Raw genomic sequence first — 19,987 nt, forward strand, 5'->3', positions numbered from 1 at the left:
TGGGTTATGAAAAGGATTTAATTTGCTAGGAACCTATAATTTAAAAGTTTGACAGTGTGGGGGTCATTCCTATATAGTCACTTGAGTAGTATGAATAATCTGCTATTTAACTTTCTTTTAAAATCATTATATACTATTATCACTTCATTGGTCAACAAAATCAATTCTGAACACTTAAAAGAGGCTCCTGAGGGCAAATTAGTTTTCAAGGAATCTGGACATCAAGGCTGGAATCTTTCAATACTCTGTAACTTCCATCAAAAAGCCACAACCATCATACTTTAACGATTTTAGAGTAATCACACTAATGTCAGTTGTGTCTTAAGTTTTCATGAGTATAGCGGTGACAAACTATAAAAATCTGATTTTACCGGTAATGTATGCCGCCATGTTTGGAATACCTAACCCTTAGAATTTCAGACAATTTTTCCACGAACTTTCAAACTCAATATAATTTATACTTAATTTTTTTTTATATAAATTATAAATGTCTCAAAAGTTATCAGTAGTAAAATTATCTAAAATTCGTAAGATAGTAGGTATTCTAAACATGCTGAAAATGCATTTCCGGTCAGATCAAAATTTTAAATTTTTAAAATCGCGTCAATCGAAAAAATAACAGATTGGCGGAAAAAAACACATTGGTCAAATTATTAAGGAGAAGGTAGAAATTTTATAAACTTAGAACGCTTCCTAAAAGCGCTAGCTTAGGTATATCGGGCACCGTCATAATAGCGATGCAAAAAAAATTTCAAGATGGTTTACTCGAAATTTGATATTTATGAATCTTACAAAACACTGGGCCTATGGGAAAATCCCTTCGGATCCTTCCCCACTAATATTGATAGCAACCTGCTTACTCAAGCAGAGAATTGAAAAAAAAATGAACAAATATACAAAAGCCTTATCAATTTTATATTCTCTAACAAACGCTACGTCTACCAACGGACAGTTCGCTACTTCAACTTTTAGCGTTTTTTTAAAAAATAATTTAGCTCACAAAATCAAATCGCGAACATCTTTAAACCAAGGGAATTCTTATATCCTCAGACAGAACATCATACAAATCAATATTTTTTTTTAAATTTAACTATTGTTCCCTTTTAGGAACTCAATTATGTTAATAAATGATTTTACTTGTATTAAACAAGTTACGATATCAAAAAAGTTTCAAACTGTTAACTTTTTTTTTAAAAAAAGTTTGGCTGCTCGATTCAGATGAAATAAAATTTTGCCGCACCAGGCAAATTTCCTGTAAATAATACTAGTTTAACGAATCGGTTTAAGTTTTACACTCTATTAGGAATCACAATTTGAATAATATTCGGGTTCGGTTTGGGCTAAAAAATAGTGCTCAGGTCGGGCTCGGGTTGCGAAAAATTTGCTTTGCAAATCTCTAATATATGCTATATAAATTTTTTTTGCAGATCTGTTACAATCAATTTCGGGTCGGTTTTGCTGCCGGATATTTATCCCGGTTCCAAGTTTTCTCTGACTAATTTATGAGGTTTCTCCAAATTATATTTTAAATTTTTCGATTTATTTATCTATAAAATACAAAAGCAAATATTTTATATGTTTATAAAATAATAAAATTATTAATAAATTGTATCTATTATAAATAAATTTTATATTTGTTATATTTTTATAACTAAACTAACATAATAACTATCATAAATATATTTAGAATTTTTTTTTATAAATATAAAAGTTAATTTCTTTTTGGGAAAGCTTTCATTAATTCCGACGATCCAATGCTTTATTCATAAATTTTTTAAAAAATAATATTTTTAATATATTTTTATTATTATAAAATTAAATAAATTATGAAAAATTTATAGTTTTAAATAATTAAAAAAAAAAATTAATTTTTTTTTTCTAAACTATTTTTTCAAATATTTAATCTATATAAATCTACTTAAAAAACCTATTTAAATTATACCATTAATACTAATATATTTATATCCATATAAACCCATCATAGATGACTTTTAAATTCTTGAGCCAAATTATTCTAGTACATGGTATAAATTACAAAAAAATAAAATATTATTGGAAAAAAATTAGTAATTTCTTATTAATATCAGAGATCCTGCAGGCCTAGCCTTAGAACCCTGCCTGGCCCGTAATTCAGACCTCCAAAATAGTATAATCTAAAAAAAGCAGCTGATTTAAGGACAAATAAAATGAAATAATATCAATTTAATAAAGTCGAAAAATATTGGGATTTTTATTTTTTAAAAAATAAATCATTTTTTCCGACATTTTTACGCAAAAATCGAGCTTCCCAAATACGATCTCGAATAACTTCCGGTCATAATAAATGGCAAATGGCTCCGATTTAACTTTCAAAATGTCGCCTTAGAACCCTATCATCTGTTCCAATTTTTAAAAAGTACTTTGCCATCTTGTTTTTGTTTTGAGTAAAATTTTATACGAGATGTAATAATACCGCTTTGTTTATCGCCATTTTATAGTTGGGCGGAGGAGTGTAAATTTAAAATATTCAATTCGATCAGAAGTATCCTCCAGGGATATTTTGGCGGGAAATCTGTCGAACATTGATTAATTTAGATTGATTTTTTTTTTCTATAAATTTTGAAAAAAAAATGACACAAAGGGTTCTTGGTAAAATAAAAATAATATCCTTATTCACAGAATGGGGTCCGTCACTCTTCATATGCCGGAATAAAATAAGATTTTTAAAATTCATCAATTCCACATGCCTATAATATAATTGTTAATCTTTATAAATATCCTATTCTTTTAGAAAATACTCCAAAAAATAATATTATCATTTACAATTTGTGCTTTTGTTGGTGTTAATATCTAGAGTGTTCTAATTCAATCAACACTGATAATAATGCCCAGAGATCTTGCAGACCGGCATCAAAGCTTGGCCTCCGCCCGATTAATATTCTAGCCATAATACCAATCATGTAAGTCTGGAGATTTTTGCTCAGAGATTGGCAGAAAGGGAACCTCTAATTTGCTAAATCTAGAAGGCTTACATATTAGTATTCCGGCTAAACGACTCAAATATGAACCGTTTAACAACACTACTGGCCTGTTATTAATGCGATTTCAAAAATTTGCCGGGTCCTTAGGGGGTGACCTTTTTATTCCCAAATCATACTGATTGAGAACAAAAAAATATCATAATCATTCGCTTCCTAATTGCCAGAAAAGAATTTCTAATGAGCTTAATGTTAAAATCAATCCCTTAGTCAAGATCAAATATAATTTAAATTCCAACTGGTGTCAAGGAATAGGGAATTCAAAGGAAAAAAAAATCCGTACAGTGGTCCAAAAATTTTTTTATATACATATATAAATATATATATAATGAAATTACTCTTCTTAAACTTTTTACGTATTAAATTTATTTTTATTGCTATCTTTTCATATATTTATATTCCTTAGGGGGGGGGGGGAATTTATAAACTTTTTAAAATTAATTAAAATCCTTTGAATTTTTAGATTTTATCTATAAGAATTTCGAAAATAAATGCTTATGAGGTTGTTTTCAACAAATCTTATTATAATATAAGTTCATTAAAAAAAAAATTGAGATTTAAACAGTAAACCATTATTATTATATTTTTCCCTTTAATCAAGAAGAAAAACTTAAGAATATTTTTTCATGAATTATTATTCTTATTCGACAAAAATGTTTAATATAAACTTAATATAAGTTTAAATTTTAAAGTTTAAAGGAAGATTTTCTTATAAATATTAATAATTATGCTAAGTCAATATTTGACTGATCCACTTGTTACAATTACAACATACTTTCCTTTTCTTTTAAAACAAAATATGTAATTTCTATCAAAAAAATTAATTTTTTTTTAACAAATTTGTGTTACAAAATGAAAACCCATTACAAGCTTTAAAAAAAATCCCAAATATTCTATAATAATAATAAAAATAATATTGTTTTTTTTTTAAGTTTTAAATTTTTTTGTAACCTATATTTTCTGTTTATTATCTCCTACTCTCCTAGTCTAATTTGGTATAGGAGAAAAACTAGATAACGTGAATATTAGTGACACTTCCTTTATAATTTTTCAAACTATAAAAAAAATAAGATTTATAAATGGATCATTGGCTACGAATAGGAATGGGGGTGGTAAATCGGGGGTTCAATTACGCGTCTAAATTTTTTTTTATAATGGCAAAATATACGATTTATTAAGATATCGCGAATATCGTCGCGACGCGCAAAAATGTTTTAACACAAAGTTAAATGTTAGCCTTTTATACGAATTAAACTATTGCAGCCATTGATTTATTTAAGAAATTTTTATGATGTTTCTTCCATTTCGTTCCTTAACTTAGTTAAGTAATATAAACCATAGGAACAGAACTAGTGTTGGCAACTCAATATTCTAACCAGAGAAATATTGTCTAAGTCCTTAAGATTTAGAAAATATATGTCTAGACCTTTGTTTCCTTCTATGATCTAAATCTTCAGGCTTAGATAATATTTTTCCCGGGGTAAGTATTGAGCCAACCGTTTTTAAAAAATCGGCTCAAAACGAGCCGTTTAACAACACCACGCTCAACGTAATCAAAGACCTGCGGGCCCGGACCTAAGCCCGGATTGGCCCGCGTAAATATAACCGGTCCGGACCGAGCCATGCAAATGGTATACCTCTGTAGATTTCTGATAACAATTAATGGTATTAATAATTTTAAAATAAATAACTTATTTTGAATATAACATTAATTTAATTAAGGCGATACATAAAATATCTATAAATGTAACTTTAAAGACATAATCTGCTCTGCTCGCTTTGTAAAATAAAATATAAAATAAAAGATGGAGGAGGGACGATAAATTAATCATAATTAGACACGATTTTTGAAAACACGTGATAGATATAATTATTTTGCCAGTTATAATATTAATATTATTTTTTGTCGTGATAATTATAATTAGCTATATATATATATATATATTATGTAAAAAATTACTATTAAAGGAAAAAATATGTTAATTAAACTGGCATTTTCTTTCAACCCCCCAAAAAATGTCGAACAATTGATTTTTTACCTATTCAATTAATGCTAACTTTCTTTAATCTTTTTTAGTGCATGCGGTAGTATAGTGTTGTTAAACGGCTTATTTTGAGCCGATCTTTAAGAACGGCTAACTCAATATTAGCCCGAAAAATATGGCCTGAGTCTTGAGATTTCGCGAATAGATGTCCTTGCTTAGGTTCCTTCTACAAGCAAAATCGTAGTCTTGAGTTATATTATTCTGGATGAAATAGTGAGTTAGCCGTTTAACAACTTAGTACAATTTATTGCACTATAGAAGGCTGACGGTGGGATTTTGTGCCGATCGGAATGAGTTCCTAACAGATAAGAAAAATCTTGAGCGCGTCCTAATCTCTGAGCACACTTCAATTCGATTTAGAAATTTGGAATTTAAAGTGAAAGGTGCAATGTCTGTCCCCCCTTTTAAAAAATGTTATTATAGCATATTCAAAATCTACCATCAGATGTCACGTGTGGGAATGGGAAAATTTAGGTACAAGTACAAGAATTGTATTTAATTCACTTTAAAAAAATAATTCAATTTAGTGAATTCTTGAAACTTTCTTTTTAATTTTGGGGAAATTATATTGATTAAAATATTTGAATCATGGTTCCATCTGCGGGTTTACCTAAAAATATTTGAGCTTAGAGTATATATCGAAAAATATGAGCTTTTTTAAAGAAAGAAAGAAAGAAAGAAAGAAAGAAAGAAAGAAAGAAAGAAAGAAAGAAAGAAAGAAAGAATGGCGTTATAAAATAATGAAATAAATTGTCTCGGTTAGCCCTTGTTCATTTTCTCTCTCCGTTTATAGGAGGGGGGGGGGTGGAAATGTGTTGTAAAAGCTTTGATGGATTGAAAGATATTAAATGGAGCGCATCTGAACTAAACGGAGACCGACAGCCCCGGCCCTGCCGTAATTTGATAAACCCGGGCCGGGGTTAAAAAAATACCTGGGTCGGGCCGGGCCTAAAAAATTTTTTTTAAAAAAATACCCGGGCATGACCATGCGAGTTTAATTTTAACTGGGTTTCAGGATCGGTGCTTGTGCCAATGGTGACACGTTTCCTAGATGGAATATTAATGGAAAAACGGCAAAAATTTAAAAGTTATCAATCAAAACAAAGCAGAATCAATTAATTTATCAGGAAGGGTGGAAGGGAGAGTGGTGGGAATGTTTTCCAAAATACGTGATTCAAGAAAAAAACGTTATTTCTTATAAAATTGTACTCTAATATCTAAGGGTGGGAAGTGAAGTGCCAATTTCAGCGCTAAATTTTGTAGTAGCCAACAATAACCAAAAAAATATAAATCAAATACACCAAATATAACAACATATTTTTTGACAAAATTATTTATTATTATTTAAAAAATAAGGTAAACCCTAATAAAATTCATGCATGCCATATAAATTTAACAAATTATAAAATTAAAGGTTATTTATTTAGTATCAATTACTAATTTTCTAAATAATCTGTCATTTCGACTCTGACTATTAGGTTATAATCATAATCGGTAAAACTAGAACTGTATAACAAAAAGTGGACAAGATTGTAAAAATGGTATTTAATTTTTTTAAAAAAATATCTTTTTTATATTTTTATAATTATTAAGCACACATTGCTATTACATCTTACATCTGTAGACTTTATAATTGTGTGGTGTAATTTAAAACGAACATCATCTTCTTCGATAGGGACATTCATACTTAACATGTTTTAGCACCTATCCTATACCAATAAATAGAAGGTTATTATATAATGTAATGTCATAGACGTTACCAATGGTAGAGGTGCGGTCTCTTGCATGGTAAATTTGCAGGATTCTGCTAAATCAATGATTAAAAGAAAAGAAAAGAAAAGAAAAGAAAAGAAAAGAAAAGAAAAGAAAAGAAAAGAAAAGAAAAGAAAAGAAAAAGAAAAGAAAAGAAAAGAAAAGAAAAGAAAAGAGCCGTCACTCGATAAAATTTACGGGGCAAATAAGCTCTCATAAAGCTTTCCTTTCCCAGAAAATAATGGCTACATGTCTATTATATATGTTTCGTAAATATGTAGTGGCGCTCAAAGTTTTTGATAATATTCTTCATCGTGTTCAGTTAGGGTTATGGGTTAATATACTTAGATAATTTTCTATTAGATGCTTTCACAAGATTTGAGAAAGAATGATTAGGGTCTATTTATTATATTTGTTTATCATGACTTATCAATTACTATTATTATATGTGTGTGTATGATTATGAGGTTATTTCTTTTATATATCTTGTTCTACACTTCTACTACATTTATCATCCATAGTTTGTTGCCTTTGAATGCCAACAATCCCAATCATCGATCTTTCTAGAATAGCTCTTAATTTTCCATTTTTTTTAAAAAAAAATATCATGTAAGTTAGTTATTTTGCTGGACATTTCCAGGATTTAACAAAATATAAACCGGGTTTTATATATTTGTTTTTAGCTAGAAAATGAATCCTGCCAGGGAATGCAGATCTCTGAACATCTTTTCGTAGTAGACCTAATAAAAAAAATCATCTATTAAGCTTTGCTAGAACAATAAACTCTGAAGAATTCCAAAGAATACGCTAATTTTATTTCTTGGAAGGAGTAAATATTTCTGAAATCTGACACAACCCAACATTAAGAAATTAAGGATTTTCATTATTTATCTTCTATTATACTTTCTTTTCTTTTCTTTTCAAACTAACACGTTGTATATACGATTATGAAGTGAATATGAATATGAATATTTACTAAAAAGAGTACTATTTTATATTAATATTATTTGTAAAAAAATTTTTATTATTGTCAAATTATATAAATTTCCATATTTCATATTTTTATTTTCTTTGTTCAAAAATATGCTTTTTGGAAATATTTTTTTTTTATTATTGATAGAGAGGGGGGGGGGAAGAACTGATCAAAAATTCTAAAAACTTTTTTATTTTTCATCCCAAGTGAATAATAAAATTCTTATAAATTGTGTATATATTGTTTTAAATATTTTTACATAATTTTATGCCAAAGGGAAAAGATTTTAATAATTTTTATTTAGAAGTGTATGGAAAAAAAAGTACAGAGATTTATTGAATATATTTATTTTCTATCTGTTATTTAACATAACTTTTTACTAGTCAGGTATCATTGGGAAAACTTATATGATACTTATTATTCTTAAAACTAAAATTGGAATAACTTTATCGTGTCAGTTCACCCAAGGTTGCCGCTGGCCTTTTATACAGCAGGGTTATTTATTGTTTTTAAGTATAGATATTCATCGATGAACATATGTTCCTCTATTTCAAAAAATTAGTTCAGTATTACAATCCTATTTTAATAATAATATTCAACTATTTCAAAAAAAAACATATGTATATGCGAAGTCTTATATGGATATAACGGGGTTATCGGACAAGGTTACACTAACAATAACAACCAAAATGTCGGAAATATATTAGCCAGTGCCATGGCATTTTGTCAAGCGAACGTTAACTGTTTGGCTCCCAGGAAATGCGTTTCGATCAACAACAATCCCTCTCTCTGCCAATGCCCGTCCCCTTATATATTAGATCCAACTACGAATTCATGCGGATGTAATTATTTAGCATATGATTAACGTTTCCCCCCTGTCATTTATTTTTACAAAGCTTCAATCAAAAAAGGGCAGAAAATTATTTATAAAAAATATAAAACTTATACAATTTATAAAAAAATAATAATTTTTAGTGCCCTCTACCGCTATCCGAGTCGTGGTTCACATGACCAGGATACGGTTTAAGCATGATTACTTAAATGCCGATTCCCGGAAATACAAAGAGCTGCAGGGTAAATTTCTGTCGACCATATGGCTCATAATACTCGCCAATTCGGATGCCGCTGGTTTCATTTTAAATGTATACGTGGTACATTTTCTACCCGGGTCTGTCATTGTTCACGCGGATATAGTATTAAAGCAAGGGGCCAACAGGACCGCCGATGATATAAGAAGGATCTTTGCCGAGGGGCTCAAGAGACCTCCCCTGTACGCGCCCCTTAATCTAACGAACTCTAGGATAAAGGCCGCTTATGAGAAGGATCCTTGCGTTTCGGGTGGCGTCAATTTGTGTCCCGAACCTGATACTGTATGCGTTTCAAGTCACATGATATTCAAGGAGTGTCGTTGCAAGGAAGGATACCAAGAAATGGTTGAAAAAGAAACCGGGTTCATAAAATGTTCAAGTAAATTACCTATAATTATAAATTGCAAAGTATAATCTTAAAACGAGGCCCTACGAAAATTCGAGTAAAAATCAAATATCCGTATTTCGCAAAATATTTAACCGAATAATCGAGTATTCGGTTTAATTCGAATAGAATCAAATATCCGTATTTCGTAAAAATATCTAACCGAATAATTTTGTATTTTACGGATAATCGAATAACGAATAATTCGATTTCTTTTCGAATATTAAAATAAATTATTTTAAAAAATAAAATCCATTGGGCATAAGATTTTTTTCTATTTGCCTCTATCCAAATTTTCGAATCGAATAATTCGGTATTCGTAAATTTTGAATCGAATAACAAATATCAAATAACTATCCTTAATAGGCCCGCAACGATACCTTACAAGTTTGAGATTATACTTTATGATATAAAAATATGTTGAACAAAATTTTTGGATAGTTTGAAATATTTTTTATGAGGTTAATGTTCAAAATGATGATCGTTTTTTTTTGAAAAGTTTCAAAACTTTCAGAAATTTTCAAATTTTAAGATTTTTTAAAACTTTTTAACAATTTATAAGAGTTATTATATGTGGGTGTTTCGCACAAGGGTTCGAGCCCTTAAAAAATTTGTAGTGTCCCCTGAAAATTTTGCAATGTGGTCATTTTGAAATTATAAGCTAAAAAAGAGAAGGTTATTTCGAAATTATTTTAAATAAAGAAATCCTGGAAATTAAAATAAAATAATTTTTGAACCCCCCCCCCCTCAAGTTGAAAAGGATAGTGACGCCATTTTTGCTAAAATACTCAAAACCACTGATTCAGAGTGAACAGGGGTTGGAGAAATTAGGCAAACCTCTTGAGCATGAGTCTCAGAAATCGTTCTAATCAGACCTGACGAGAAAAAAAACCTAATGAGTTAAATGTAATGAATAGACCCAGAATTATAGGGGGGGGGGGGGCGGGTTTAATAGAATAAAAAATTGTTATAATCAGGAGGAAGTTAAGCATGCTGATTATTAAATCTATATCCGTTTCTACTTAGAAATTATTATTTCATAAGAAACCCGACCACTATGTTAGGGCTAGGTACTGATTCGAATTGAACCGGGTTGAGTGAGTTCGAGTAGGGTCAAACCGAATACTGAGTAACTTATCGAATAAATTAATTTAATTAAATATTGTATATAAAACTTTTTTTTTAACTAATATGGGCAAACAAATAAGCTAAAAAACTAAGGAGCCGATTAATGATTTGACACTGACAAATATTTTTTAATATTAGTGAATTGCCCTAGAGACTATTGTTCCAACAACGGGATCTGTGAAATCAAATCGAATAAAAAATATTGCAAATGTCCGGATTGGTATTTAGGTGACAGATGTCAGCACAATGGGTTCGACATTATCGTGTCATTGATGACAGCTACGATCATATTCATAATTGCCGGAATTTCGGTTTTCGCTTATTATGCCAAAAAGAAGTATATATATATATATGTATATCATTATAATTTATACTATATGCTGATATGCCTTATAATTTCTCATAATGTTTCCACATTCTCTAATTAAATAGAGAGATCTGCTAAACATGATGGGTTATACAGATTATTTAAAAAGTAACTGTAATATAATCAGCTACTTCTTAAATTAACAGTTACACTTCAAAGATAACTCTTGGAAAATACTAGAAGAAAAATAAAGAGTATTGCAGAATAAATTCATAGTAAAAATAATACATTTATTTTTTACAATGTTTTCTTAACCTATAATTTGAAATTTTTATTGTTTCATATATCTTCAGTATGAATACCATTTATAAATAAATAATTATTTCGGGGGTGAGAAGTGATTGAGCGCCCCTCTCCCCACCCACTCTAAGCATGCCATCTGATATTATAATACTATGTAATGTACTATAATATACATAAACTTTATTTATCCTACTTATAGGGAATTTTTCAATGAAAGTTCTGACGATCAAGCTAGTTTCAAAAGTAGCTCAATTGATCATAATCACGAGAATAAATATTCTGATCTCAAATTCAAATATTGAATCTATACGAACTTATAATATTTAAAAAAAAATATATATATATATTTTGCATTATTTTATTACTATATCTACGTTCGATGGAACTATATAATACTCGTTTTTGTTTTAACGCATTTAAAGAAAAAAATTTTAAATTCAAATAATACACGGCTTAAATTAACGAAATTATCGAGAAATCAAATTAATCGTTTAAAATAGCGGTGTTAATATTGAATTTTTGTAAACCCAAATTCTATAATTAGGTTATGTATCCCGATACTCATTTGATATACTTATCTAAGAACGATATTATTTCTATTTTATCCCAGCCAACAGGAAGGTAACAATAATATAGGATTTTTTCTATGGTTTGATATATCTTAAGATGCGATTATAAAATAAATTTAAAATACTATATAAATTTTACCCAACCATTTCTAATAATACTTATTTATTCTTGAAAATAAAATATGATTTGTTACAAAACACGTGACCCCTGGAAAATTTAATGAGCATTCTGCTGAAAATTTTTAAACTATTTTTTAGCTATTACAAAGGGCCATTAAATTTTTTTTGGGCCCTCTGAAATTGTAGGCTAGTGATGTCCCTGGAAAGATGAAAGTTGTTTGTAAGCTAAAATATTTTTTATAAGTTGATTCGCAATAGGGAGGATATTACCAAGAAACTTAAGATGAAGGAATTGGAAACACGGAAGAGGGAAGAGAAGTGCGAAGAATGGAAGATCAATGAAAGATAGAATTGATAATGGCGTAATAAGATGATAACTAGATATATTTAAAAATGCGTTGAATTTGATTTTGGAGAGTTATTGAATGAGTTTGAAAAATAAATATTAAAAAAATGCCACGATTTTATAGCAAGATAAATAAAAATTTAATAATTAAGGTCTGGTTCTTAGTTCTTCTAAGAGAAGAGATAACTGTTCCTAGTAACTATTGATGTTACCCCATCTCAGGTCTAAGAGTAATATCGCGGATATTTGTATTTTTAAATTTTTCTAAAAGATCTTGTATCTTTGATTCAATATATTCAAGATACAAATTATTTTAAAAAAAAACAAACTTTATCTTAATGAACTTTGCCATTCAAAAATAAAATACAATAACATTAATAAAAATTATATTAGTTAACCTTAATTATCATATTTTATTAAAATCGCCATATGATGGAACCGAGTTATCTAATATTTAATTATAAGAATCGGGAATTGAAATCAATGATGCTATACAATTTAAAAAACAAATGTAAATTAAGCATATTTAAATGGAAAATTATTTAAAGTCACTCAACTTAGACATACCAATAATAAAATTATCGCAGAGTGTATAGAAATGCCACAAATTCATAAGTGGGCCTGCGCAGAATGACATATAATAATACCTTGAATGATGATGCATTAATTATAAATGTACATCAATGAAAAACAGCTGGGGACGCCATTTTGGTTATACCCATATCATTATTATCGTAATTATCGCAATTTATAATTATCGTAATATATTTTTATCGTAATTATCGCAATTTATAATTATCGTAATATATTTTCAAAATAATCGATATTTTTTTTAATGTTATTTTTTTTTGTTGATTAAAAAAAATATAATATTGTTTTATTATTATTATTTTTTTTAAAAAAGTTGTTGAAAAAAGAAAAATATATCTTTTCATTCATTATATTTTTTTTGAATAATTTTTTTTTTCGAATTAAAAAATAAAAAGAAATAAAAAGTAAAAAAAAAAATATAGTCATCAAGAATTATTTTACTAAAAATACAAAGTGTATTAAAGAAAAAGTAAGATTTTTTTTTTGGTTGAATAAGAAATACTACATTGGAATCTATTTAAAGTGTTGATCGTTAATAAAAGTGAGAAATATAAAGTGTTGATTTTTTTTTAAAGTTGAGAAATATTACAATTATTAATGGAAGCAAGTTATGAATTAAGTAGTTAGTTATTAACATGATACTATATTATGAGTTACTAAAATGGCGAGTCCAGCTGATTTGCACTCCGCTTTCAAATGCATTATTATGAACGCATCTTCAGTCTAGGTATTATTATATGTCATTGCTCTAATTTCGTCAGGCATCTGTATTATATCATTTTATTGAAAATAACATTTATATTATAATGATATTCATTTCATTTCATCATTCATATTCAATATCGTAACATTCATTGACTAAATTTAGAACTTTTTAAAAATAAATATTGACAAAATATATTATAAATAAAAGAAAGAATAGTTAAAAATCTATAATCTAAAATATTTTTAATTTTTGGTTTCACTGAATCATCTAGAATTCATATAAAAATTACAAGAATCATCAGAAATTGTTACTCAAATAGATATTGTGAAACGGCAAAATCATTAACTTATTGAAAACCTTAGAATTTCAAATAATTTAGAAAAAATTTAAATTAACTTGTTAAAGGAATGCATTAAACTATTAGTTAACAAAAAAGGATTTGTAAAAAAATAATGGAATGTAAGTTAAAGTTTTATTAGTTTTCTCTTACCCTTATCTTCTATTGGTCAATTTATTACAACTATTATCTTGTAATGGAATTTACAATAGCAATTACAAAATTATATTCTCGAAGATTTTTTATTGAAAGCAATTTAATTTTTCCGTCATATATAAAATGGTTTCTTCTTAAGTTATATGAAATTAAACAGTTATTGGTAGCTCAGGCTATTCTGGACTAGTACAGATGTGCAATACTAAGAACTATCTTGGAATGTCATGAGGTAATAAAAAGATATGCTAATTAATTCATAAATTCAATTAATATTATTAAATAGCTCCAAAAGGGTACTTTACAAAGCAATCTCGGGCCCTTTTGTTAAGTAGATTTTTGGGAGCGACACATATGTAAAAATATTAAAGTTAGTTGATGAAATCTTTCGTGATGTTGGAATTGAGTGAAAAAGTTATTAGCAACTGTGTTCGACAATCAGCGCCATTCCGAGACTTTTATGCTTAATTTGATAAATTTTCACAATGAAACTAAAAATATATATAACATGATTAAATTTTAATCGTTTTCAGGCTCATTCATTAATTTTGGTATATTGGATAAGAATACAAAATGATTTTTAAAGAACTTTAACTGAACCCCCCCCCCCCCCCTCCCACAAGATTTCCTCTTTTGATCTAGTAATACATTGTAAAATTAATCTCATATTTTTTTGAGGATCTCATGTATAGGCTTGTTATCTCCATTGTAAGAAAATTGCTTTTGAACCTTTCCGCCTACGAATAATTGTTATTGAAGGAAAGCAGTGCTCTTCTAAAATCATTTCCATTTCCTGCGCAAGTTTTTTCGTTGAGTCAATGGAATTCTGAAAGCCATTTCCCTAAACAATCTTAGGGTGGAAAATCCTATGAGGTTGGGAAACCAGACAAATACTGCATATAGAAATCCTGAAATCAATGGAGCCATAAGAACAAAATGGTTAGACAAAGGATTTCATATAAATTATCTTCCCAGGAGGAAGAAAAATCTCATTAATAAAATTAAATATAATAATTCTTCCCCTGGTAAAGGGATTGATTGATTTAAATTTTTGAAAGGGGATCACTTTCTTAATTTAAGTTACGAAAATTGTATCAACTGTTAAAAATAAAGATAAGAAAATTAAGTTCCACATAAAAAAACCACTATTTAAAATAAAAATTTGAGTAATATAATTAATATATACCTTGATTGATTTTATATAATTAGGTTAACAATCTTGGCTGAATAAAATTCAAAAACAAATTATGTATTAAATAAAATAAAAATGAAGAAATTTGGTGATTAATCTGAAAATTAACATCTCGGTTTAAAATTATTTATAAAATTTAAAAAATAAAGTCGCCAATGTATAAAATGCGATATTAAAATTATTATAATTTTGAAATTAAAAGGTAATATAATTTCGCCGTATATATTTTTAGGTTTACATATCAAAAGTTATAGAAAAAATAATATAATACATTTTAAAATAATTTAAAATATGTTTAAATGTTTCTTATTAATAAATAATATAAAAAATATACATTATTTATAATAAAATCACGCTGTCAAATTTTTTCATCGGCGACGGCGTTGGCGTGGTATTAAGCGACGGGCACAGGTCTAACTTTATGTAATAAATATTTTTTTATCAAGAATACGAATAACACACATAATAAAGTATCTTTGACATACTTAAAGTAAAAAAGTATCGAATATAGTATCATGTTTACAATCGTTATTTTATTAACCCTAAATTTTTATATAATATTTTTATTACAATAATATTTTAAAAGGAGTTAATACCATTTATCTTATTTACCCACCCACTGAAAGAACAAATATCATCAATTTATTAAATTTATTCACTTAGAAGGCAAATATACCAAAATAATATTTATCCAATAAATCTTATATACTTGGCAGGGTGTAAAAATCAGAGAAATTCTGACTCGAAAAAAATCGCTAAGCTTTTTTCCCCTTAAAAAATTTAGTTTAGTCCTTTTTGAATGGCTCAAAACCTGCTAAGAAATGGGCACACTACTTGCTGCTGGCAAAATTCACTTTATACTTTAAACAAGGCATAAGCGGCTGACTTTTTGCTTTTCTAACTTTTAAATGGCTATAAGAAAGACATGTTTTACTTCATGAAATTCAATTTTTATAATAATAATAAAGGGAAAAGAATTTCAAATTTAACTGAAAAAATAAAAAAAAAATTTTATCGAGGGGGGCGGGGTCAACTCAACTTCTCGAAATTTAGAAGGGGGTAAAAAATATAAAAAAAATTAGCACTACCCCCCCTTAGCCTCCTTCACAATGCACTCCTCCCTAATGATTATTAGTCGAAAAAGTTTGATATAATAATTGCATTCAGACACTCTTATTTTAACAGATGCCAATTATTATTTACAGAAATTTTTGAATGGAACATAATGAAAAACTTATTGAAGAATTTTGTAAAAGGGTCCATAAAATCCACCACAACCGCAAAATAGCATTAATTACCGTATTTACAATTATTTAAATTTATAATCTTGATTTTAGTCTGGTGGAACTATTGTACCAATTGAGAAGAGAATGGTTAGGTTCATTGATAATTTTAGTCAGGGTTATAGAGGAGCATTTTCAGCTGAGTATCCTTTTTGATTTATAAAATACATTATATATTTTTCTTCTCATATTCCTTAACAATTTCATATATCTTCTTCAACAAAATTATTCCGTAATATTTTTGAATCGGAAACACTCTAAAAAACCTTTCCATTCTCATTTTGATAAGTGCATTTTAGACATGATCGAACCTGATAGTTTTAAAGAAGGATTTATTGGTATTTAAAATAGATTTAATATATATTTATAAAATGATTAAGTAAAGCAATATGAAAACCAGAAAATTAACAAATTTTACAAAATCTATCATGAATTTCAATCAGATGGTGCCTCCCTACTAGAAATTGAATTTCAAACTGTAACTCAATATCTAAATTTACTTGAAAAATCTTGCCGAATATTAAATCAATTCAACAAGTTAGCCTTAATATATTTATCAGCCGCTGTTTCTGACTTTTATATTCCAGATGAGAAACAAGTAATTTTTTTTTATTAAATAGAATATTTTATCTTTAATTGATGAATTAATTTCTCTGATTTTTTTTTTAAAATTAAGATATTTTATAAGATAAATTATTTAATTATAGGACTATGCCATTTTTATTAATATTAAAATTACTTGATTATAAATATTTATATACAGCATATAGCAAAAGATAGGCAGTAAATTTTTACAAAACTATCCTTGAATGTTAATAAAACTTTAAAATAAGTTATATAACAAAAAATATTCTATCAGTGTTGGCAAATGAAATAAGTTTTTGCCAATCTTATCTTAAACAAATTTTGATTGCCAATTCTAAAACCTTATAATAATTCTGCTTTATAACCTGTTTTAAAGTTATATCTAATTCCAAGATGTTTATACACAAAAATTTGACTGTAATTCTGGTGCCAAGAGATATCACATAAATTTAGATTATTTTAATATCATTAAGATATAGCTTTAATAAATTAATCCCAAAATTTTATTAAATTAAATAAATTTAAACTCATTATAAGATATCACTTTTTAAAAAAATTTATAGTTTTTACTGAAAAAGTATAGAAATTAGCTATAAAATTGACAGATCATTATTTTGAGTAAGACCTATATTTAGAAATTCTGCTCTATATAATCTATCACTGCTAAAATATTTTTAGAAGGTCTACAGATGGTGCCATCATCCAGATACCAATATTTTCAAGTTAAAAAAGGTTTTTTACAAAATGAATTAGGTTATGTATACTTAAACTAAAGATGAGAGGGCCCAAAGGGTCTTCTTGTTGTATACCCTCGTCTAATGGAATTGTATATTCCCCAAATTTGAGTGGTTCTGCAGCCATAAGACTGTTCAATAAATCTTGCATAAACTGGGATTTTTCATAAAAAATGTTCAAAAATACTTTTCTGGATAAAGAATTTAAAGCATTTTTAAAATCAAGCTTATACACTACAACTTCTGGTGATCTTTGATATATACGAAGAGAGTGGGCAGCTATTTTGCATTCTTCTTTAGTACTAAAGCCTAATTCAAGGAATATACAATTCATTCTGAACAGACCCTCTGGGCCCTCTCATATTTAACTAAGGCATACATAACCTAATTCATTCTTTTAAAACCCTTTTAACTTAGACTTAAACATATGGTATTACCATCTGCAGACCTTCTAAAAAATATTTTAGCAGCTATAGATTATTTAGAGCAAAATTCTCTAAACATAGGTCTTACTTTAACTAAAGCTAGATCTGAAATATGCTTTTTAAATTTAAATGTCCTTGAAGTCCTGTGGTTTAAAATAATTAAAGAAAGTGAAATTAATCTTCTTGGTTCACCTTTAAGCAGTATTTCCAACTGTGAGGTGTTCATGAAAATTTTTTTTAAAGTTTTATTAGGTCGAAAATATTTTATAAGAAATTCCTTCACACCAGAGCTTTTTTCTTTTAAGAATATTTATCTTTTATACATAATATCTGGGGAAAATTAGTTGCAAAATTTGCTATATTACTTTTTTTTTTTGGAAAGCGTAACGCGTTTTTCGGTTAGTATAGTAAACGTCGAAAAGTGACGTTTACAGCTGTTTTAAAGAAATTTAACGAGTAGTTAACAAATGTACGAATAGTATTGTATTTTTTTTAACATGGAAAAGGCATTGGACAAAATTTCTTCCACTGGAAAGTCTTCTCTAACCCTGACCCTTTACCCGGTTCCCAAGCTATTGGGCAAAGTAAAATCTGACTGGGCCCCTAATGCTTTCGTGGTATCCTTCAAATTGGAAACTGACGAGGATCTCTTAGTGAAGACGGCTACTAATTCGCTGCTGACTTATGGCCAGGATATCGTGGTGGCCAATCTTCTGGCCACCAAAACCTCTACCGTTCAGATTATAAACCGTCAGAATTTGGCGCCTTCTAATCATTCGATTACGTATAATCATAATAATAGCGATGCTACGAAAGAGGGAGTTGACAAGGTATTTTATATGACTATATCTAAAGTCGCACCTTATTTATATTTACTATTGCTTTTTCATTTTGAGTTAATGAAAAAGAGTATTTATAAATTATATTATATTATATTTTTTTTATAAAAATATTTAGATGGGAAGAAATACGGAAGAAGAGGTTATCGAAAAACAGGTTTTAGCTTTGACCGAAGATCAGATCGCGGGGGACGTTAAGATAGAGGAACTTTTGGTACGCGAAATCGTAGGTCGCCACGAGATCTATATCAGCAGCCCCTTGTCAATTACGTGTTAACGCCGATTGGATGAATAACTTTAAAAATTTGTCAGGAATAATATTCTTAAATTAAATTAGCAAAATTTATTATATATCAAGTTATTTCCGGTTTTTTCTTTTACTAGATAATAATAATAAATTGCTAGAAAAATTAACTTCTAATCACTAAAATCTTTAAATTTGTTACTAAATGCTCAAATAAATTTGATCTTATATAATACTCGCGTAATTATTTACCTTTATAGCGAATTTTTATTTATTGTAAAATTACTTTCTCCTCGTGGATTTATAATGAATGATTAAAATAAAAGATTGTAAAAAAAAAAATTGATGTAATGACTTTTAAAACTTACATTATTTATACATCAAACTAGGAGGATGTATACCAATGCTAACTTTTTTTTACTGATTCCCCCATTACTGCTGAGTAGTGGTTGTTAAACTGCTCAATCCGAGTTCAAAAAACGGCCCTATTAAGATACAATAATATTATGTAAGCTTGGAGATTTTCACTCATAGATTGAGGTTTGCATCAATTTAAACCAAAGGCTCACAAAATATTATTTTAGCTAAAATCTTAATCGGAAAAATCAGATCTTTTTGAACAACACTTACTGCTCAGTATCTGGTCTATTACAATAACTGACAACGATATTTATTATATTTGGATAGGGTACTTAGAGTCTTTTTTTTTTGGCCTAATCAGGCGGAAAATACTAAAATTTTATCAACACCATTTTGACTCTAAGAAACTATCCTTTTTTTAAAAAAAATATACTATTAAAAATTTAATATATTTTGCAAGAAAATGGAATTTTTTTAGTGCACGATTTCATAGAATAGGAGATTT

General features: G+C 27.9%; 2 protein-coding genes across 3 annotated transcripts; both read left to right on the forward strand.

Moving 5' to 3' along the window:
* The first annotated feature begins 1,892 nt into the window (after positions 1-1,892).
* LOC135930350 (uncharacterized) lies at positions 1,893-11,300 on the forward strand. Its single transcript, XM_065467133.1, has 5 exons — positions 1,893-2,024; positions 8,420-8,629; positions 8,763-9,254; positions 10,527-10,725; positions 11,198-11,300. Exons 1-5 carry the CDS (start codon positions 1,985-1,987, stop codon positions 11,298-11,300), a joined length of 1,044 nt encoding a protein of 347 aa, XP_065323205.1. The 5' UTR covers positions 1,893-1,984.
* Positions 11,301-16,168: 4,868 nt separating this feature from the next.
* Positions 16,169-19,406, forward strand: LOC135929653 (phosphopantothenate--cysteine ligase-like). Of its 2 annotated transcripts, none has more exons than XM_065466339.1 (6): positions 16,169-16,311; positions 16,350-16,438; positions 16,503-16,633; positions 16,676-16,893; positions 18,546-18,869; positions 18,997-19,406. In XM_065466339.1, exons 1-6 carry the CDS (start codon positions 16,228-16,230, stop codon positions 19,153-19,155), a joined length of 1,005 nt encoding a protein of 334 aa, XP_065322411.1. In that variant the 5' UTR covers positions 16,169-16,227; the 3' UTR covers positions 19,156-19,406. The 2 variants fall into 2 exon arrangements, with proteins under 2 accessions (XP_065322411.1, XP_065322412.1); XM_065466340.1 differs by having other exon boundaries at positions 16,273-16,311; positions 16,585-16,633; positions 18,997-19,402.
* The last annotated feature ends 581 nt before the right edge of the window (positions 19,407-19,987 follow it).

This window comes from Gordionus sp. m RMFG-2023, chromosome 5 (genome assembly GCF_954871325.1).
Source record: "Gordionus sp. m RMFG-2023 chromosome 5, tfGorSpeb1-WG-v2, whole genome shotgun sequence".
Lineage (NCBI taxonomy): Eukaryota > Metazoa > Nematomorpha > Gordioida > Chordodea > Parachordodidae > Gordionus > Gordionus sp. m RMFG-2023.